The following is a 22,535-nucleotide window of genomic DNA, read 5'->3' as shown; positions in this document are numbered from 1 at the left end:
CCTTACAGGCTTGCCTACATCCTGATCTTCTGGAGACATTTTCTCAACAAAGGTTCCCTTCTTGCCAGTGACTCTAGCAAATCAACATACAACTAGGCAGCACAACTGGTCCCTTCTCAGCTTGACACACAAACACACCACTGTTAAGCCACAACCTTTTCTTTCTTGTTCATCCCCAAGATTACACAATTAGAGGAGCTCACAATATAAAATACTTTATGAAGTGAACAAGTCCCACAGCCTTTAAAAGTTCAGTCTGTTTAAAATGTCAAAGCTTGTTTAAAAATCCAAAGACTTAAAATCTCATTTATCTCAACTGTGGGCTCCTATAACATAACATAATGAGTTAAGTATTTTCTGGTTTCATAAGTGAAGAAATAGCAGTCACATTTAAATCAAAGCAAAATCACTCCAACTCTGTAAATCACTCAATGTCCAGTGTCTGGGATCTACTCATCATCTATGGACTCCTCCAAAGATCAAGTCTCTCTCTGGTTGCACCCTCTGTAACATACATAGCTTTTCTCTTCTTTTCAGCTCGGGCCAGGTCCACTCAATGACTGCTGTGGTTCTTGGTGGTGTTCCCATGGTACTGGCATCTCCAGGATGCTGGGGTCTTCTGCTGCAACTGGACTGCACTTTCACTAACAGCCTCTCCTGAATTGTCTTCATGGTTCCAAGCCTCAGCTTTCTCTATAATCCCTTCACTCTTGGGCCTCCAACTGCTACTGAGCATTCACCTTCACCAACAGCCTCTCCTGATCTCTCACAGTTCGGAGCCCCAGCTGCTCGTCATGACCTTCATGCCTCCAAAACCAGTACCACCCGGGTGACCCTTACACTGTCAATCCAGCTGCCAGAGGGAGCTAGAGCCACAGCTTCGGTTATTTCACCTCAGTGTCAATGATGCTAGCCTGTTCTTAATCTCCACTAGTTTCTCAGTTTCAGCCAACCAGCATCTCTTATCTCAGCAAAGCAAGTTTCATTTCAGTTGTCCTTGTCTCTTATTAAGCAATTCTTCTGCTGCAGCTGACCAGACACCTCAGATTCTTCACAAAGGTGCTCACATAGTGTCTTTGCGTTCCTCTGACACTTCATAAGCCAAGCCTCCATAATCCATAACTCTGCTCTCAACATTCTTATCTTCCGAGATCTAACTCACCAAGCGTCAAACACTCAATGGCTTTTCTTGCCCAAAATTCTAAGGTGATTCCACAATCCTCCCAAAAACATCATGTTGAGGTCTGTCATAGCAATACCCCACCATCCCAGTAATAATTGCTGTCCCAGTTAGGGTTTCTATTACTATGATGAAATACCATGACCAAAATAACTTGGGAAAGAAAGGGCTTCTTTGTCTTATATTTCTACATCATAGTGCATTGATGAGGGAAGTCAGAACAGGAACTCACAAGGCAGGAATCTGGGAGCAAAAGAGTACTCAGAGACTGTGTGTGTGTGTGTGTGTGTGTGTGTGTACTATCAGAGACTGTGTGTGTGTGTGTGTGTGTGTGTGTGTGTGTGTGTGTACTGCTTATTGCTTGCTCAACCCTCTTTCTTACAAAACCCAAGACCACCACAGGGGTGGCCCCATCCACAATGGGCTTAGCCCTTCCACATCAATCACTAAAACAATGCCTTTAAAAGCTTGCCTACAGCCTGATCTTATGGAGAGATTTTTTTCAGCTGAGGCTCCCTCCTTTCAGAAGGCTCTAGCATATATCAAAGAATTAGCCAGTATAGGTCCTAACCTCCCCTTTGAGGGCACCCAACCCATGAGTTAGCATCCATCTAACAGGTCTCCTACCTACTAAGATTCCATCATTTTCCAGCAGTGCCACAGTCTGGGGAGGAAGTCTTCAACAAGCTTCCAAAGTAGAGTACCAGGTTTTCTTTTGCACAATGATAGCCTCTTTAAAACTCAATGCTGGAACATAATGGCATCATTGAGAGCCAGAAGCCAGCCTCCTGCTTGTACCCATCATCCTTGTCTTCAAACAATGGCCATCTGCAACCATAAAGACATTTTAATTGCAGATATGACCACTCCCCACCTATTGCGTCCATCCTTAATCTCATACTTTCTGGCCGTTCCTCGCACCCCAGGATTTACATGCTCAGGAGACTTGATCCCCTCTGGAGAGGATGGATTTGAGAATGAAGCCAGCTCTGGCCCTGGAAGTAGCATAGGACCACTTGGATAGGAATGTCTCAGAACCCAGAGTGAGTAGGTACCCAGAATGAGTCCAGAAGGAAAAGGTAAATACGTTTGATATCATTTTGTCTATGTCAAGTCTCCCTGTAAAGAGTGGAGTGGAAGATGGCCTTAATGGAGCCCAGCGACACTCAGAACCTAGCACGAGAGACCTTTTGCTGTTCCTAAAGGTGCTACTATATTTTTCCAATGGCACAAAGTGAGTGGAGACACAAGGTGAGTGGAGCCTTAGCGGGCTTTGTAGGCATCGGCCTTGGAGGATTGTGTGTTGGTGGACTGGGTCAGCTCACTTCCTCAACACTTCTGAGTCCAGACATCAGAACTACAGTCCTTATCAGCGTCTCCTCACAAGAGATCATTCCACTTGGGTTGTAGGAGCCGTGACTTTCAGAGGTCACCAACCCTTTAGAGAGTATTTTTGGAACTTACCTCATTGCTGGTGAGATGACTTAAGTCTCATCTGAAGAAGAATCTGTGTAGTTTAAGAGTTTAATCAGTGTAGTTCAGATCAGTGTAGTTTGAGAGCTACATAGAGCTGCAAAAAACATATAGGCAGCAGCCTGGCATCCAAGCTGGTACCCTTTCCAGATGCCTTCCAGGAAGAAATAGAAAGAGAGCCTCCTCGTCTTCAGGAAACAATCTCGCCATTGTTCTGGTAGAGGAATATGCTATGGCAACCACAGAAGAAACTGCTCAAATCCCGAAATCCCATGGACAGTGAGAGTGCCCAGCTGGACAATGGAGACAGCACAGAAGAGGCTCTGGTGGGAATAACCTCAACAATGTGTGCTGCGGGCGGGGGATGAGGCTCAGTGACAAGAGCATTGGGATACTGGTCTACCTTTGATTACATTGAGATCAGTTGAGCCTAAGTAATGGCGCTGGAATTGCCCCTCGTTTTCCAACGGCTCCTCTGCTCCTTCAGGATCCGGTTCTCTCCTTTCTGCCTTCCATCCTCTCAGTACCCGAGCTCCGTCCAGTGCAAGCACAGCACTTCATTGTGTGGTCTGCCTGAACCATCTTCCCACTGCTTCTTCAGCTTTGTGTCCTCCTCAGAAAGCCAGGGGCCATGTACGGCAACCATTTTCCCCCTATCAGGAGCAGCTGCCGCTCTCCCCTGGACTCAACTCTTGCCCACTCCCTGAGTGGGGGATTTTCCAAAGAGCATCCCAAGAACACTGGCCAAACAAGGTGCTTTTACAATTTTATTGTCTGCTGGCATCCAAAGAAGGGTTCTGCCTACACTATCATTGCATTCAAGTGGTAAGATGAACGTAACATCAATTTAGCACTTTAAGTACATAGTTCAGCAGGTACACATTCGAAACACTGTGCACCGTACATTATCCACCCACAGAACATCTTTATCTTCTGAAATACAAAGTTTGCACATATTGAGTAGTAGCTCTGCATTACCCTCCCTCTCTCACAGGAAGACTACGCCAGGTGCCTCCCATAAGAGACATCCTTTTGTGTCTGAATAATTTCACTTAGCATAACATCTTTGAGTTGGGACCACAGTTTAGCATGTATCCTAATTTCCTTCCATTTTAAGGCTGGACGGTATTCCATTGTATGTCTATAACACGCTTCATTTATCTATCTGTTGCTAGGTGTTTTCATTGATTTTACCTTTCTTATTTTTTTGGGTAAAGCTACAATGAACATTAGTACAAATACAGTCATGCACCAGTAATGACAATGATATGCTCTGAGAACTGTGGTTAGGTGAATTTTTCTGTGTGCCAGCATTTAACAGAATGCATTTACACAGATCTAGATGGTAAAGGTCAGTCACTCCACATGGCCTCGGGATGCAGTTGGGACATACATACGTTTAATGAGACCAGTGCCAGAGCATCAACAGATTTATAGTCAAATTTAAAATAAGTATAAAGCATCCACTCTAAAATAATAGGAATATAGCAAATACATAAATAAACAAATCAGTCCCTCATTATCAAGTATAATTTGTATTAGCATAGTATGTGCGATGCTTTTATTTGATTGGTCTCCTTACATTAGCACCGCCACAAACATGTGGGTTACTCTTGCACGAATGGCCTCAGCTGGCCACAGCACACTAGAAAATAGGAGGCTGTGAGTTTCACTTGAACCTCATGGGATGTCCTTTGGGCGTGAGACCCACTGTTGATCCTACAGACTATCCTATGCTGTGCATGGCTGCATCTGAGTCTCTGCTTTCAGTCTTTTTGAATGACAAGTTGGACTTTTTAAAGGAAGCACTAGACTGTTTCCATAGTACTTACAAACTGCTTTCTGGGTGGTTGGGTGGGGTTAGGGGGGAGTTGCTTTCTTGGTTTATAAGATGTGCTGTTCAGATCTTCCCTTGGTGAGTCCCAGTGAACATTTAGTGTGGTGAAGGCTTTGAGTGGTCCTGATGACAGGTCAAAGTGACCTTGGTCTATCTTCTCCAAAGTAATTCCATAGTGACCCGGCTATGTTAAGTAAATGGGAACCTGCCACCTGTTGCTGATAGGGCAGCCAGTGCCCTGAGTCCAGCAGGCCTGTGTGGAAAGGGCTGTAGCTCTGGGCTGGCAGTCATGGAATGATCACTCTGAGCAGAGAAGGAGCTATCTCCATTCCTTGAGCGACTTCCCTTGCCAACTGAAGGGCTATCCACCCTTCATGATTAGTTCCTACACCCCTATTTCTCACAGGCAATTCTGACTCCATCTCTTCTTTCTCTAGACAGGGACTAGGGGGCCCCCCTTCTGTGTGCTTCCCATAGTTTCTTTGAAATACTCAGCATCCACTCTATCAAAGGCAGTCAACTGTACCTGCACAAGCAACCACCTGAAGACCTTTATTAACATTTGGGTGCCCCCTTCTTGCTAGAATTTCCCCCTCAGCTCTGCCCTATATATTTGATACTTCTAAAATGTGCATTTTACCTATTACTTGAAAGATTAATTTCATATTATTTAGTGAATTTGCTTGTGTTGGGGAGGGCCACACTGTGCCTGTGGAGGTCTGGTGGCAACTCTGGAGTCTCCTCTTCTTTCTACCGTGTGCATCCAGGGCATCGAATCGACTGCAGCCATCAGTCCTGGTCATCCTGGTCCCATAAAATGTACATTAAAAACAATCCTGGGTGGTGCTTTCTATGGTTGAGTCTTGTAATCTCTAGTTCTTTGAAGATGAGTCACCTCATTTTATTTTACATACAGTTGATATACAATAAATGTTGCACGTAAGAATGAATGAACACAAGAACAACTGAGAGGAAATAACCTGTTTCCTCCTGCATGAAATGAGCCAACTCCCAGTTCTTTCAGGCTTTATTCTGGTTATGTTTCTCATTCAACAATAAAAGCTATTTTGCCCCCAAATACCAAATATTTTGCTCTCAACACCATATCATCCACAAAGTTAAGCACACAAAACTATCTGAAGCTAGCGAGAAGGCCCGCTAATGAGGATTTACTATTAAGCAAGCAAAGGACTCTGGATTGGAGAAAATCCATAGTTTTATAAAGTACCAGTTTTGCCACAGGCTAGAGATACAAGGAGAAAGGTTCACATTTTCCTGTGTAAATGTACTGCAAATTGGCATTATGTTCTGGAGTTCGGGAGCTAGGCATTGTGGGAAAACAGAGGCCTTTGGGGGCAGAAGTGGGGGATGGGTGGTGGTGAGGAAGTCATACCTCAGTCTACCTGGAGCTCCCCAACAGTCAGTAATTACCTGGCTGGGCTACCATTGCTTCCTATTGATGGAAGGCGGGGTCTTGTTTGGAGCACGCTTTCTCCCACAGGGGTAGGGGGTGGGAGTGGGGCTTCACCTCCCTCCCTCCCAGGCACCTATTGCTCTTTCCCCTGCAGGTTTTGAGGCAGTTCCAGTTTCTCATAAGCACTGTGGCCTGAGAAAAAATGAAGGCATCCATTACTTACAACCTTCCAGCATTTCAGAGGAGAAAGGTTGGCTATGGCTGCCAAGATCCAGCAAATATTTGGTTAGCTTGGAAAGAATGGGCGCTCATTTTCCAGTTCTCACAGATTTCTGTCTGCCCAGTTTCTTTTTATTAAAAATGTTAAATCCAGAGATAAAGTCGAAAGGCACCCCGGCTCTCAGCATTCATGTTTCCCCGGGGAGCAGAACCCAAGATCTAAACAAAAAAAAAGCTCAATCAATAGAACTTTTGGATTCCCTCTACGAACAGGACCCTAGGCACCAGAGGACGGAGCTGCAGCTTTCTTTGGATATTTATGGGAAGGGCTGGAGATCCTCTCTCAGTTGAGAAGAGTCAGTACACTGTGGCCCACAGGAGCTGCTGCTGCTTGCTAGTTCCCCCCCTTCCTGTCCTTCCTCTCTCTCTCTCTCTCTTTTTTTTTTTTGTACAATGAGTGTAAAAAAAAAAGCAAACCTTTGAAATGGTTGGACTGTTTTTCATTAATGATACAGTCTAAAAATGAGGGGATGTTTCAGATTTGCATCCAGCAATAAAGTTTCATGGGAACACAACCACACCTGTGCATCTGAGCCTTGTCACAGCTGCTTTGAACTATAGTTGGAGCGTAGGTGAGAGAGACCAGGTAGCCCTCCGCATATAAAATATATACTACCCAGTTCTTGGCAGAAGCAGTTTACAGACCCCAGGAGTCGGGGATGAAAGGCTTGGTGTTTACCGTTATCTGAAGTAAAGACTGTAAAATATACATGCAGAGTAAAATAATTATAAAGCAAACACCTGGGTACCTAGCACTTGGGCAGAGATGAAGCATTGTCCCCAAGCAGCTCTGTGTCCCAAAAGCCCTTCCCAGAGTCAGGGCTTCTCAGTGGTATTCTCCTTGCTGTTCTTTGAAGCATGCACTACCACCTAAACTACATAACTGAATTAAGTTTTGTTTGCTTTAAAGCAGCTATTATAAATAAAGCCATCTTGAGTGTGTGGTCATTTTGTGTTTTTCATAATCAAGTTTGGGAGGCTTCTGTGTGTGGCTTTGGTCCTGTCCCAACCCTTGTAGAGTATCATTCATCGTGTCATTCAGGCAAGGCTCATTGGTTCATTTCACTATTAGTGGGTGATTTGGTCATTTCGAGTTTGGGACAATTGTGAATAATACCGTTATGGACATTTGCATCTGAGATAGCCTTGACCTCAGACTCTTGGCAGAGGAATGGTATTGCTAGCACATGGGATCTACGTGTCACCAGCTCTCTCCTACTGCCAAACTGTTCTCTTGGGGGTTGGGACAAGTCCCATCCACAGCAGCTGTTGTTTAGGGAAGCCGAGGAGTTCTTTCATCTTGTCACATGCTTGCTCTCTGACCTTAAGGAACCCAACAAGGTCCCCAGCCGTTGTCTAGCTTCCCTTAAAATCATCTTAAGTCATAAAAAGGTGGAGAGCAAGTAGGCTCTCTGTACAAATGCTTTTTGGAAGGAACATTTCCTTTTGATTTTAAGACAGGGTCTAACTGTGCGGCCCAGGATGGCTCCAAATTCACAACCATGACTTTGCCTCCTGAGTGTTTGTTTGGACCGCAGACAGGTCTCAGCCCTCTGCTGATATGGTGACTCTTATTATGTTCCTTTGCTTGACTACTATGCTGGTGGTGTTAAACCATATTGACCATCATTTCTGATGCAATGGGTATTGATCAGGGGTTCTCAACCTTCCTAATGTATTCCTTTAATACAGTTCATGTTCTAGTGACCCACCAACCATAAACGTATTTCAATGCTACTTCATAACTGTAAGTCTGCTGTTATGAATCATAAATGTTGGATATGCAAGGTATCGCCCCACAGGCTGAGAACTACTGGTGTAGAGGAGGCAAAGTATAGCAAGATTCTGGGTATTCTCCTAAGAGCAGGACACCAGGGCAGCCACCATTGTCCCCGAGGGGCACCAGGGTCCTGATCTGGATCCTTGGTGCTGTGTCTTTCTCTAAAGAGTTTTATGAAAATGGACCTGAAAACCTGCCACTCCCTCCGCCAGCACACTGAAAGCCCTGCACCTGGGGTGGCGAGCACCAGAGGCATTGCTGAAGCGTGAGGTAGCTGCACTCCACTGAAAAAAAAGCACAAATAACCCCCCCCCCCAGCCCTCGCACACATTTATCCTGTTTGTGATGTGGATTAATAGAATAACCAATAAAACATGTATAAAAGCTTTAATTAAATGTGATGAAATAAAACTTCATGTTTTATTTATGGACACTCCCAACATGTAAAGGATTCAGGGAGACATTCATTTTTACTGCCATTTCGTCCTCATATCTATAATTAAATCCAGGCTTCAGTTCTGGCCCAAAGCAATGCGGCGTTTTAAAGCTGGCCTTGGACCCCTCCCCCCATCTGCTTTTAATTATAATCACCATCCCCAATACAGAGGAGGCTGGTGACAGAACAGAACAGAACAATAAGACAAACAAACAAACAACGCTGGTTACCATTGTGTTTTAAACCGGCGGGCTGAAGGAGCGCTTCAGGCGGGAGGGGCACCCTCTATTTCCAGTTTTATTCTGTGCCAAGTATACAATCCCTTCATTTTACTTTTGACATTAAAAAAAAGGACTTCATAAAACAAGACAAAATAACTTATGATTATATGAAACATAACTGTGACAAATCGTAAAACTATACATATTAATAGAAAAAAGTGTACCTAATTCCTTAAAAGATTTATGACAATAAGCACCACATGTGCCCCTACCGTCAAACTGGCCCCATATCCAGTATGATATACACAGCTCATTTCTCTACTTGAGTGTGCAGAACAATGTACAAGGGCCTATGTGATTTATGGAAAACATATTTCCACTTTTTCCCCCCAAAGTGCCTTATGTCAGCAACATTACAGAGGACGCTTCTCTGTCTGTTCAAAATAAATCTCTTCATTTGAACATGTGAGTTTAGTTTTCTCTGTCTCTGTTACTTTATTCATGGTAATAGCAACATTTATCTAAACAGTCAAATGAAATCAAACACCTAATAATAAAACTGAACTTTGTCAATACTTCCAGGCAATAAGGGGATGGGAAGGGGACGTGAGCTCTGTAACAGGGTTAGCCCTGTCCTAAGCTTGCATTAGTGAACTAGTGCATTTGGCAGATGGCCACTTGAGGACACTGAACGTAACCAACACTCTTGTCAGGAGACTTTCTGGTGAGGTCTACCAAATACCTTGTTTTCCACTTAATCACCTGGACCACGTGGTGGAGACCCGTGTAAGGGACCGTATCTCACAGGGTCAGGGAATAGTTAAATGACATTTAAGTGCTGATCAGAGGGTAAATTGCAAGTGACACTTAGAAGTAGTTCCTTTAGGGAGTTAAGACAATGGATGAAGGTATAGGTCTCTAGTCATACTGACCTTTTTTTTTTTAATGGAATAAAATAATTGGCTTTGTGTTGTGTGTGTTTTCAACAGCACTTGTTTTTTATTATTGCTTGTGTTTTTGTTTTTAAAAGCGGAATTAATAATTCCCATTTGGATGTTTATGAAAATGGCTACCCATCAGGATTAAAATGCCTAGGAATGGAGGGGAAGTTATGTTTTTCAAGCTCTGTTTTCATTGTTTCAAAACACAGATGCAACTGGGAAGGCAAAGAACACATTTCGAGCTGAAGAGAAATTCTGGAACCTAAGGACAGACTGTCTGTACAATGTGAGGGAGCCAGTATGTGTCATGACTCTAGGCCCTGTCCCCAGACCAGTGGCTATCGTCAATACTCTGGAGAGGCTTTGAGGGGCCGCGTGGGGCCTACCTCTGCTCATGCTTTGTGAGAGTAAGAACGTCCCTCTGGGGCTGGATTTGGGGCTAGCCTAGAGGTCTGAACCAGAAGAAGACCCTCATGACACCAGGTTCTCCAAGGATCCTTCCTACTTAGAGGACTCGGAGAGGCGGTGTCACATGGAAAGCCACCATGGGTGGCTCCCAGGCCTTCACTGCAGGGAGAGATGTCATGCAGGGTCTGTGGTTCAATCCTTTCTATACACATCCATAAGGCAGAGTAGAAGAGATGGGCTGTAAGACCACAGTGCCTCTCATCTGTCCCTTCCTCATTATCCTAATGAAACGTGCTTGGAGCGTCGTGTAGAAGCTTTAAGAATGGATAGACGCTTCTCTTGAGAGTGGGGTCTCTTTTCTTTCTAGAGGGTGACAGAGCTCAGACGAGGGCTGCTATCAAATAAGCCAGTGTCTGGAGTGTGTGTGTTCGTGCTTTGACCAAGTGTGACACCACAGGAGCTCTGGAGCACAGTAGTTTCTAGCAGCTTCAGAGCTCACCTACGAAGGAAGCCAAACACCATTCCTTCCTAAAAGCTCTGAGTAACAGAGAGAATTTGCAGTTTTGTGACTTAGAAGCTTGCACAATGTCCCCAAGAATATGGCAACACGAGACCAACCAATGTACTGTAAAAAAAGAAAGAAAGAAAAGAAGAAAAGAAAACAGAACCCACTCTTGGTTCTTCATCTGTCCCATTTAGTATTCAGTGCCATGTTAAAATGAAGCAGGGTATGAGGTGGAACTCTTCTGATTCGGAGCCAGGCTCAGAGCCTGTCCATGAGGACATGAGCAGTCTCAGGACCCACATCCAGCACTGAGCTGTTTAACTGTCTTATTGAAAGTGATCCTGAGCCCAGTTTCATGAAGAATTTTGCTTTAGTTCTATTTAAAACAATCTTTTTAAGGAGAAAAAAAATTCTAAAATGTGAGTGACCCAGAATGCTGGAACTGACCAGGTTATTATATGGAGTCTGGCTGATTTGTGTATCCTTTTCCTGAGGACACAGGGCCTTTTAAAGTGTTTTTTTTTTTTTTCCTAAAAATGTCACTAGAAAATGATGTCTTGTTTAGGCTTATCACAGCTTTATCCTGTGAAGAACTCCAGGCCTCTGAAGCAGAGTTCCAAAGCACTGTCTTCTTTGAACCTGATAAAGTTTGATAAAATTTGGTGGAGAGTCAGCATGTCTGACCATAGTCAGGTAAAAGGGAGGGAGAATGTATAAATAGTGGGCAAAACAGAATAGAAGACAGGCAGATGATTGGATCACTGTAAGGAACTGGGCAGAGCCACACAGAAGGACTGGACAAGAGGTGCCTTGCGTTTGGCTTTCTGCACGAACCCACCCACTTGACTCTATGAGTCCTGTTTTGTCCCAGGTAGAGCAAGAGAGCAAAGGTCGTGCATGCACCCTTCAAATGAAAAGGCTTCCAAGGAGGAACCACTAAGCTATCACAGATGAGAGGTATTTTTCTTGAGACAGGGTTTTGCTTTCTAGCCCTGACTGCACTGGAACTCACTGTGTAGACCAGGGTAGCTTCAAACTCAAGAGTACCTTCCAAGGGCTGGGATTATAGGTGTGCATACCCTATACTCAGCATATGAGGGTTCTTGCAATAATTCTGGAGGCAGGTGTGTGTGTGTGTGTGTGTGTGTTAACTAGTCTGTTTCCCTCAGATAACCTTTACTAAACTGCAAAACTAGGCCAGGAAGAGCTACAGCTGTGATAAAATACATGTACCTGGGGCTGATTAAAATGGTAATGACGTCTATCAAAAGAATAAACCTTTAAATATTTTTCCTTTAAAAGTAGATGTAAATACCAAGTCTTTAAAGTTCAAAAACAAAGAAGGTTACCGAATATAAAACCTTATCTTGCCATTGGAAAAGCAACCGAGAAGCAGCTAGTTAGCATGTAAGACAAATGGTAAAGCCAGGAGTTGCAGAGTCCAAGGCACACCATGCTTTGGACACGGATTTCCCCCACTGTTCAATGGCTGTGCATCCCTCAGCCACAAAAACATGGGCAAGGACACACATTTGCCTCTGGTACCTAGCTGTCCTCTCCTCTGAGAGTCTTTAGTAAGGGTCATCCCATTCTTGTGCATATTCATTGGTGTCTTTTGCGAGCCGACAGCCTGGAAGTAACCTTAAAAGTGAGACTCTAAATTCCCTTTGAGAAGAAATTCCTGCTGGTCACCTGGCCCAGCACATTGAGGGAAGCGGTGCAAGCATCTCTGAAAAGCCAGATCTGACCATCCAGTCCTGCCTGCCGCAGTCCTAGCAACCCTACTGGCTCCACGGATTTGGTTGACGTTCTTCACACGGCTTGTGAGAATATGAAAATAGGAGGTGGTGAGTTACTCAGAGGTCCCAAGTGCGCAGGACAAGCCCGGGGGCTTTCAGCCTTCGGTATACACAGAGGAGAGCTGGCTCGGACAGCGGTCCACAGCACTGAGCTGCAAGAACGTGGCATCTTCAGGGCCACTGCGAAGAGATTCCCCAAAGAGGCTCGAGGAAGCTGAAGGCAAATCGTACACTGGAAAAGAAAGAATGCAGGCAGTCAGTTCCGGCACTCGGCAGCCTCAGAGGCTAGTCAGGGCAGCCATGCTGCCTCCAAGATGCTGCTGGGAGCTAAGGAGGAAGAACCGTGGCTTAGGCCGAATAGGGGAGCAGCATGGGAGGAGAGGCTAGCTTGCATGGAAGGGGCTCGAGTGTGTGCCTTAACACAAAATATGCTCTTCGCAGAAGTAAGTGTTTTAGGGAGAAACAAGGGTGACCTGAGAACGGGGAGAGCAGAGGCATGGGAGAGAATGGGATTCACAGACAGTAAAGGAAGGAAAGAATATTCCCAAAGAAGGAAACAGAGAGAAGGCAAAGGAGGGACGTGTGGGGTCAGGAGAGCGAGTTTACGCCAGGGTGAGGGTAAATATGTAGAGGAGAAACGTGCAGGTGCGTGGAGAACCTGACTAGGAAGTCATATGAGCCTCGATGCTGTGCGGGGAAGAAAGCTTGAGGGTTGAAGAGACTGCACACCATTCAGTTACTGTAGCAAGAAAGTGGTCTAACTCATCACTTGGGTTAGCAAGGCCAAAGGGCAGAATGACAAAGATGAGAAGGCACACTGGGAGGCTGACTGGGAGGTGCGCCTGCAGCCTAGGGCAGGGATGCTGTGCACTGCAGGCTGAGAGTCAGGGAGGGAGGCAAAGATGGGGCGCATCTCAGGCTCAGCTCAAGCAGATTCCATACTGCCCCTGACAGACACAGGAAAAGCAGCCAGCGTCCCCTCTCATTGGCTGTCACAGTCACCCACCTGTGATGCCTGAGTGTGTTGAGAATGCTCTGTGGAAAACATCAAAACCGGCTTGACCCATGGACGTGGGGACCAGGCAGTCCTCAAAGGAAGGCACCATACTGCAGGAGCTGCTGGGAGGCACAGTTCTTTGGGAATCAGGATAATGCGGGGGGCAGAATGTCTGCAGCTGGCCATAAAATCCTGAAAATATAAACACGGTGATTAGCTATTTCAGGGCAGAAACCATTTCTACCCAGGGAGAACACCACCTTAAAATTCCTTTGCATCTTACAGTACATGAAGAGTCTTCTATCTAGGTGTGTGCTCGGATGAGCTGCATTCAAGGCTTGCTGGCTTCTGACCATTTTCGGAAGATATGCTCTCATCTTAGCCCCTCCCACTAGGAGGTGCATGAATCTTAACTTCCTTTATGCTACACTTCGGTCAATCCTCATGGTTGACAAGGCCCCATAGAATGCCCTCAGCCATCCCCACCATAAATACAAACAGACAAAACCTAACATAGACCTATCTATCCATGCATGCCTCTGACACTTTCCAACCTCCTCATGGTTTTACATAGGCTCATGGTCTGCCACATCTGGATGTACTGGAACCTATTTCACTGTTACTGTTGCTGCTCCTTGCAGAGAAAGGGGAAACTGGAAGGGAAGAAATGAGGAGAGACATCTCAATCCTTGAAACTCCTACCAACCTTGTGGTAACGGCGCTCCATCGCCCCCTTCACGTCTGCACTTAGTCAGTGCTACTTGGCTCGCATCCCCACGTGCTCCTTCTCCAGGATTCTCTACATCCTCCCCAATTCCTTCCCTTTTCCCTTTCTCTCTTTGCTTCACGATGTGTGTACCAATGCATTATTTCCTGAGCGTGTGATAGGCTTTAAAAAAATGTAATAATGCAGTCTTCATTCCACACTCCTCTGACGGAGGGGCTGGGGCGCTGCTGCTTTCCGAAGCTGCTTAGCATAGCATGTTTCCTCAGCTGTAAAGTGTGAATGTCACTGTCTGCGCCAGGCTATTGTGAACACTGACTGAGTTACCGGATAAGGAGGCTCGCTTGTGATGTTTTAAAGTGCTACAGAAATGTCTGTCATTATTGATATGATTCTGTTTTCAATGAGGAAGGCGAGGAGATTTGTACAGGAAATGCCTTACAGTTCCTTCTGGAGACACTGGGTAGTGGAGAACATAGAACAAGCTCACATGACTTTGGAAGGCTGGTGTTTTCCACCATTAGAGGCACCTTTTCTTATGACTAGAAAGCTTCAGTTGAGACCCCCTCCCTGGAGAAAGGTGGTGCTGTCTGGTTCTTCCTAGCTCACTTCAAACCACAGGAAGTGGGTACACGTGGCCTGGTACAGATACACTCTTCTGGGTACACATGGGCTGGTATAGATACACACTTCTCTGCTCATCTGGAACCTTAAGCTACTCAGCAAATGCTTGGCTTGCCTTGGCCAGCTCTATAGTTGCTGTGAATATTACTTAAAATGCACTCGACCGCTGCTGCCCGGTAAGACACAGAGCTAGGGGCTTAGGATATAAGACAGAGACAAAACACAGATTTACGCTCAGGGCACACCCCTACTAAAGCCCTGCCCTTTATACATGGACACTCACTATGTGTAGAATCCAAAGAACATATTCATGTGAGGTTTGGGGAAGGTAACTCATCATCACAGCTTAGAATATGTCCATGGAAATTCCACCTCGAAGCAGAGAGGAACACAGGTAGTGACTTCTGTTTTTGACTCCCAGTGGCTTTTGCACGCTTTTAAACAAGATAGGCAGAGACCCGAACAGATCATTCTCAAACAACTGACTAGAGTGAAGGAAGTTAAATCTAAGCTAGCCAAGAAACGGACATTAAAATAACAGTAACATTTCATGATCTATGTATTCTACTGGCAAAGACTTCCCCTTGGGACTGACGTGTGACTGAAGAAGAAGGTACTCTGCTTAATTCTGTAGGCATTGGTAAAAGTAGATACCATTTTCCAGATCCTCAGGCAAGCGCCTGACTATCTCCAACTGGAAGTACTTCTAGTTTAATCTCTCGGATCTAGGGACCTAGAAGTAATCCTGAAGACTATGCTGAAGTACTTGTTTTGCCAAGATGGTCATTACCACATGAATGACAACAACACCAGAGGCCAAATGGCCAAGCATCTGGGACTGGCAGAACACAGACCACTGCACCGCCCTGGGAGCAGAATGAAGAGCCCTTGGGACACTGCTCACCGGGCATCCGAACCACACCACCCAATGTCATCTCGTTTTGAAAAGGCAAAAAGGAAAGCTGAGTATGTTATGAAAGATCTGCTTGTGAAAGTCTAAGCAAAGGCTGGAGAGAGCAAAACACTTTATCACTGGTTGTCTTTTTTGTTCTAGTCATGCCCAGATGTGATGACTGGTGAAAACTGCCTGGGTTCAATCCTCACAGAAAGAGATACCAACTGCACAGTCTTGGTCTATACCTTTTAACTTGTAAAATAGTGTTAATGGTAGTGACGGCATCACACGGAGGCATTACAAAAGTTACGGAAGTTAGTATTTATATAGCATATAATTATGTTCTCCAAACTTTAATAATATAATTGTATATGTATTTTCAAAATAGATAAAATTATAAGTAAAATCACTTTGCCATGGAAATATAGTTCTTAAACATAAGATGAATTTGGTTATGGAGAATTAAATTTTCAAAAAAGGTGTCCTTCAACAGCCAAATGCAAGAATGGATGTAGCCATAGGCAATAAATGCTAGTATGGAATTAAGACTGAATTATTGTAATTTTAAAAGTGTATCACGAGCTGAAGAAAATGATACATTATGGGCTTGTTGGTTCCTGGACACTGCATGAACTAATGTGTACCATGACTTCTTTGTTCCCCTCAGTGGAACTCTGAACAAAAAGTCTCAGAGGTTTGAAAGAACTAGAAATTGGATCTGTTGGTTTGGGTCATCCCTTTGACAGATCTTGACTCTGGGTCCCTCTAGTCGGGCACATGAAAAAATACTATGGGTACATCAAGAAGAAATAATTACCATGGTCTATTGGAATGTAATGTCTCCTTACTGAGCACAACAGACATTTGCTCTCTATAGCCCCATGCTATCCCTGTTCAGATTTGTCACCCATAAATCCCCTTGTATCACTCCTTAGTGTAACATTACCCTTCCAGGAAGAAGAGGCATTTGTCACTGAGCTCCCATGGCTCTCCAAACAGGAACATCAATCACTCAGGTGCAACGACAGAGACACTCACTGGCCTTTACGAAAACTAATTCACTCTTTTTCCTATCTCCCTTCCTGTTTCTGAGAGGGAGCAGAAATGTCATACGCTTTAATCTGTATTCTGGTATTGTGATGCGTATACGTTTAAAAGGTTTGTGATACAGCAAAATAGACCCAGTGATAATTCCACATAGGATTCTGGGCTTTATCTCCCACTTGGGACCTAAGGAAGCAGAGAGCAAAGAAGACTATGATTCCTGCATGGGGGCTGTGACTGATCTGAGAACCTATGAAAACCCACAATGTCCCTACAAGCATGTTTAACCAAGGAAAGGAGGCGCCCCTTCATCAGTGGTGCCCTCTCCCTTCAGGCAATGCCAGAACAGAAACACTGTCAAATACACTGCTGTGCGTGCTTGTGGCCAGTCAACTTGAAGAGTTATAACGAGTTCTCTTCCCAGGGCTACTTCCATAAAACTAACAAGATTTAAAAAAATATTTCCATTAAGATCTCGTCACACATACAAACCTAGGAACAGCCTAACCCATTTTCTAATGAATGCTTCCTGTATTCCAGTGGATGGGTTTCAAACAGTAAATTTGGAAATAACCCAACTTCTCAAACCCAAAGCAAAATGAGGCAAGATGTTAACACGTTTTGTGAGTATAACTCCCAAGAGTGCTGGCAGGGTCAGCCAATCTGTCAGTCAGTCAGTCAGTCAGTCAGTCAGTCAGTCAGTCAGTTGGTCAGTCGGTCAGTCAGTCACGCTAATCAAGGGCTGGGTCAGGTACTGCTGGAGAGACCAAAGAAACAGAAGCTAGTGGCTGTCCTTGTGGAGTAGAGACACAAACCAACATAAGCTGAGGAGAAACGCTAGTTATCACAGGTACTTGCGAACACCACCCCTCCTATTTTACAAGAGACTTCACTTCCATGAATGGGAAGGGCAGATCACCTTCTTTTACCTAAATTGAAACTTGTAAAAAGTCAAGGAGGCTCCTCCCTCATCCTAGTCTCAATTTTGGCAAATTTATTTTTCTTTTCAATTATAGAAAGATTTGGCGCTAATTATAACAACAATGCAGGCTGGTATAAACAATGAATGGAGGAATTATCTTTGTTAACATAGTTGACGAGTTGCCAGATATACGCCTTCACAACTTTGAATTACAAACACACAAATACACACACACAAGAGTGAGTTAAAGGTATGAGACATACATACACACAGACACATATATGAAAACATCATAATGAAGTCAATTAATTTGCAAGGTGGCTAAAATTAATATGTCTATATTTTACACACACACACACACACACACACACTGTTGTCCTATTTTATTGACTGTGAATTCCTTCATGCATCACTACAATCTATTCCTAAAGCGTTTTCTGAACTTTGTCCCATGGGGGAAGGGATTTCTAGGGAAGTGCTGCCCAGCAGGATGTTCCATGGGAATGGTAGTTTTTGTCTGTACTGTCCAACATAGTAGTTACATGCAGTTATCAAGCACTCAAATTGTAGCAGGCCAACTTCTACTGGGTTTTAATTAACTCCCATTTAAACAGTCACACATGGTTCACAGTACTCTACAAGGCAGCGTAACTCTAGATCAATCCAGATTCCCAGGCTTAACTGGCCATGTTTCATCAATGGTCCCAATTAAATTCTTGAAAAGAAAGAGAGAGAAAAAAAAAACTACAGAGCCATTTAAGGGTTGAAATAAAAACCAGATAAATTATTTCAGTCTCTTGGCCTTCGAGAGAGGAACCTTATTAGACTGTTACATCTAGTTGTTCCTTACACATTTCTCACTTCAGTCTTGTGGGGAGGAACCAGAGCTATTACAGAAGTAAACACTAGTCACGTGACTCCCTTCACTCAGGGAGTGAAGTGCTGCTCTAGCATACACCACCAGGGCGTTCACCCTTCTGTAGAAACCCTTCCATTCTGGAAAGCAACAGCAGCAGAGGGTAATCTGTGTGACATTCTTTGTGAGTGGTATACGCTGGACTCATCACGCCATGCACACAGGAGTGGAAACACCACAGGTAGGTGTCCAGTCTTTGAACCGTGTGATGGTGAAGTAGCTACCGAGAAGCTTTATCCACCTGGCTACGCACCTGTGGATAAAGAGTCACAGAGGAAGACTGTACCTGGAAAAGGTAGCAAGACATGTCATACAATGTATTTGTTTGCACACAGGTTGGCTAAACAAAGATCATGTCCCTGATCATGATGCCAGGAAATAGCCAGGTGCTGGCTAGTTCAGACAAACGTTCCCATTTACAAGCAGAGAGGAGAATGGTTGTATACCTCAACTTTATAACAGAAATGAAGGGGTGAAGAGACCGCTCCCTTCTCTGCACTGTACCCAGTAGGAAGAATGAATAACTAAACATAATGTTCTGACACGGTCCCTGTGTCTTCTCTTGCCCAGGTCTAAGTAGGAGGCCCTGCCCAGCTCTACTGAGGCTCAGTCCCAGTGAAGAGACAGATCCTCCTGCCAGCAGTGCTGAGCTGCCCATGCCCAGATAGGAAACTCAGCAATGACAGGATTTCATCAAGCCCCTGGGTTTTCAGTAATTTTTTTATTAGCCAAGGAAAGAAGAAACACACACACACACACACACACACACACACATCTGTGATTTTAGGACCTGTTATTTATTTATCTATTCATTTACTGACTGTAGTCTGTAATTTTGTGGATTACTTTAGGAAGTGCAGAATGTCTGTCCTTAGTTATATGATGTAGAGATGTAGATGAGCCCAAGTGATAGGCTGTGGAAGGAGTCCTTTCAGAGCCTTCCCAGAGACAGGCATACACAGAAGAAATACAAACTTCAATTCTCCTTGGCACTTGAGATTTTTTTCGTCCAGTACTCCAAGGGCTCTTTGTAGATTTCCCTGGAGATCTTTGACCTTCTGTCCCTGAGATGTATTTGAATGTCTCCTACCAGTCAAGACCCAGGAAAGGAAAGGGATTTACCTGAGAAGCACTTTTATTTTCCACAAAATTTTGCCGTCAATCTAAAACTGCCTCATGAAACAGTCTCGAAAAATGATAAATGCATGCATCCCTATTATTAGCTCTACTTCACACACTTTTCTCCAAACAAAACAAAATAAAACAAAAGCATGATCCATGAAAACAGGGGTCTCATCCAAACTGTCACTGTTCACAGAACTATTCTATACAACTGCTGCATAGTAGTCGGTCAACAAGCATTTGTGTTGCAGGACATCTGTGGTACTGTAACCATGGGGCAATGGATGGAGGTTACCAGCCATTTCTCCTAAAGTCATTTCACTTAACACATATTTGGCAGCCCTTACCTCTGTACATAAGGGAGCATCATCTTCCTGGTTACCTTAACTACTGCGCAGTCTTCAGTTTCAGCCAGTATTGGACCATAGAGTCAGATAGAACAGGGAAAGGTTTGCTGTACCCCAAGATGCTGAGCACAGGAAAGACAAAAAAGACCACTGAAAGTAAAGGGGCCCCGCCCCTCTATGCACTCCAGAGATGAGGCGCGCCCTTCAGTAAAGTGAGTCTTCCCTGGTGGGTCCTACTCACATTAAAGGTCATGGTCACTGATAGCAGGTTGGGAATGTCCACATGCATACATGGTAAAATCATTTTCTAGCTACATTTTTACTTCTTTGATAAACAGCATAAACAAAAAACAGCATGGAGAAGAAAGGGATTATTTTATCTTCTCCAGGTAAGAGTTCATCACTTAGGAAGACAGGGCTGGAACTCCAGGCAGGGACTGAAGTGGAGACCACACAGGGCCACTGCTTACTTGCTTGCTCACTCTGGTTTGCTTAGCTACCTTCCTCTGTATAATCTAGGTCCACTGACCCCAGGACAGCACCGCCCACAGTGGACTGGGACCTCCTCCATCAATTAGCAATCAATGAAGGAAATGCACCACTGGTCATTCCGATGCAGGGAATTTCTCAAGTGGGTTTCCTCTTTCCAGGTGTCTCAAGTTTGAGTCAGGTTGACAATAACTAGCTCAGGTCATCTCTGAACATACAAGTTTTGATGGAAAACAAGAGAAAGGGATGAGAGAATGAGACAGACAGACAGACAGCCATAAATACAGGCAGGCAGACAGTCAGACAGATAGACAGATAGAGAGAGAGTGTCCACATCATGGCTATGATTCTCTTAGGAAGTGAGACCTTCCTTCTTTGAATACCTTTACATAACAGAGGCCAATTTGAAGAAGGGATTATTAATAGGCAAGCAGCCTGTAAAACACCATCACTTTATAGTTTGGAGGCAATGCATTATTATACTGATTCCACCCACTTCAGTATTGTTTAGAGAGCAGCCTGAGGGAACTAAACATTCAACCTTTGTCTGATACGTTAATGTCAAGACACCCTAAAGACTCCTTCACAATCACCACTTGGTGCTTCTTCTCTGGAACTAGGTAGCTGAGATGCAGGGCATGACAGCAGAAGGTGGCCTAAGACTTTAAAACTGGTATCTGGTTCATTTGATAGCATGCAAATAAAACAGGAAACTCTTCCAACTATACTAGTATTTCTATATAGCCAGACATTTGGAGTTATTTATTAGTCTAGCCTAACCTTAATGCAAATCACCAACTGAATCAAAATAGGCATTATATAACTGTATACTAAGTCCAGGACTCTCTCAATGTCAGTTCCTACTTACAGAAATTTCAAAAGGATAGTTTGCTTAGTGCTATACCATCCACTTGGACAACTACTTTAAAGAAGCCTAGGGTCTAGTATTTGTTGGTTCAGAGCCAAGAACCAACTTAGGGGTTTTACACAGACAATCTTCATACGGGATCACAGTGTTTCAGACAAGTTGTACTGTCCTCAGCTTAAGGAACAAGAAATAGTCACATTAGAGTAATTCATGCCAACCTTCAGAGACACCAAGTTTCAGAACCAAGATTCTAATCTTGACCTATTTGCTGATGTCGTTCATGTAAAATGCTGGCCCCTGAGCACAGACCACATCTGCCGAGGGCTGTCAGGCTCCTTCTCCCTAAGGCCCATAAGCACTGTTGACTTAGTGGCACACAGACCTTGAGCAGTACAAGAGAAGGATGGTGAAGAATGAAGGTTTAATTGATTTGTTTCTCTCTTTCCACAAAGGCCATTCTAGCTTTCTTAGGCCATGCTGTATGCATGGAACCTCTCAGGACAGAACGGGAGAAGGATGGAAACCATCAGGCACAGATGAAGCCTTCTGTCTTGAATGGGGGTAGGGGAGTATGGTCAGGGGACCCTGGAGCTTCTCAAAGCAGATGCCATAAACACAACTCCACCTAGGCATAACTCATGTGCTCCTGGGCTCTAAGGAAGACCCAGGGAAGCAGGCTGCTGGATAAAGGCCCGGAAACCAGTACTTAAGGAGAGGTATCTTACACATCATCTGGAAAGCTCTTAGACCAGCATGAAATGATATTTTGAAAACATTTAAGATCACAATAATCTCAAGGGCCTGGATTCCATTTGAAATGGGAAAAGAGAGTTCTTCAGGGGACATCTTCTCTCCTTGAGCCAGAACATGTTTACTGCTGGACCTAGTGGCCGAGAGTGACCTCCAATTACATGACCAGTAGGCATCAGTCAGAGGATTTGCCTGGCTCCTTCCTCTAGGGCCTTTTATGAGTCAGTTTTGGCCACGGTGAAAGTGTGGGACCTTATTAGAATGAGGCAGAGTCTTCTTCCTACTGCTGTCTCTGCAACAATCCTGTGACTTAGATTCTTACTGTCCAACTGCAAACACAGCCCCGAATTACACCTGCTTTGCTAACTAGATGACTTATTACTTCTTTGAATCCAAATCTGTGGTTATAAAATCTCCAGCACTCCAATCCAAGTGTAAGGTGGAATCTTGGCTCAGGGTATCAAGCATTGAAAACTGTCTCTGTGGGTCTGAGGTAAGTCAGTCATGGGCCTTCTGAAACCTCACAAATGTCCCTGGATCCCGGGATACTTCTTATCTTCTTCC

The 22,535-nt window shown here is 44.4% G+C and overlaps 1 protein-coding gene across 3 annotated transcripts in view; it reads right to left on the bottom strand.

Annotated features, from left to right (window-relative positions):
• Positions 1–8,337: 8,337 nt before the first annotated feature.
• Glis3 (GLIS family zinc finger 3) overlaps positions 8,338–22,535 on the bottom strand; it is a 426,372-nt gene continuing 412,174 nt past the window's right edge. For all 3 annotated transcript variants that reach the window (XM_052187691.1, XM_052187699.1, XM_052187709.1), the window contains 2 exons: positions 13,280–13,462; positions 8,338–12,505 (listed from right to left, as the gene is read on the bottom strand). In XM_052187691.1, coding sequence (XP_052043651.1) covers positions 12,369–12,505; positions 13,280–13,462 — 320 coding nt within the window. In that variant the 3' untranslated portion in view covers positions 8,338–12,368. The remainder of the gene's footprint in view (positions 12,506–13,279; positions 13,463–22,535) is intronic.

This window comes from Apodemus sylvaticus, chromosome 1 (genome assembly GCF_947179515.1).
Source record: "Apodemus sylvaticus chromosome 1, mApoSyl1.1, whole genome shotgun sequence".
Classification (NCBI taxonomy): domain Eukaryota; kingdom Metazoa; phylum Chordata; class Mammalia; order Rodentia; family Muridae; genus Apodemus; species Apodemus sylvaticus.
The sequence above is the reverse complement of the archived record's forward strand: the minus strand, read 5'-3'. Positions and strand labels throughout refer to the sequence as shown.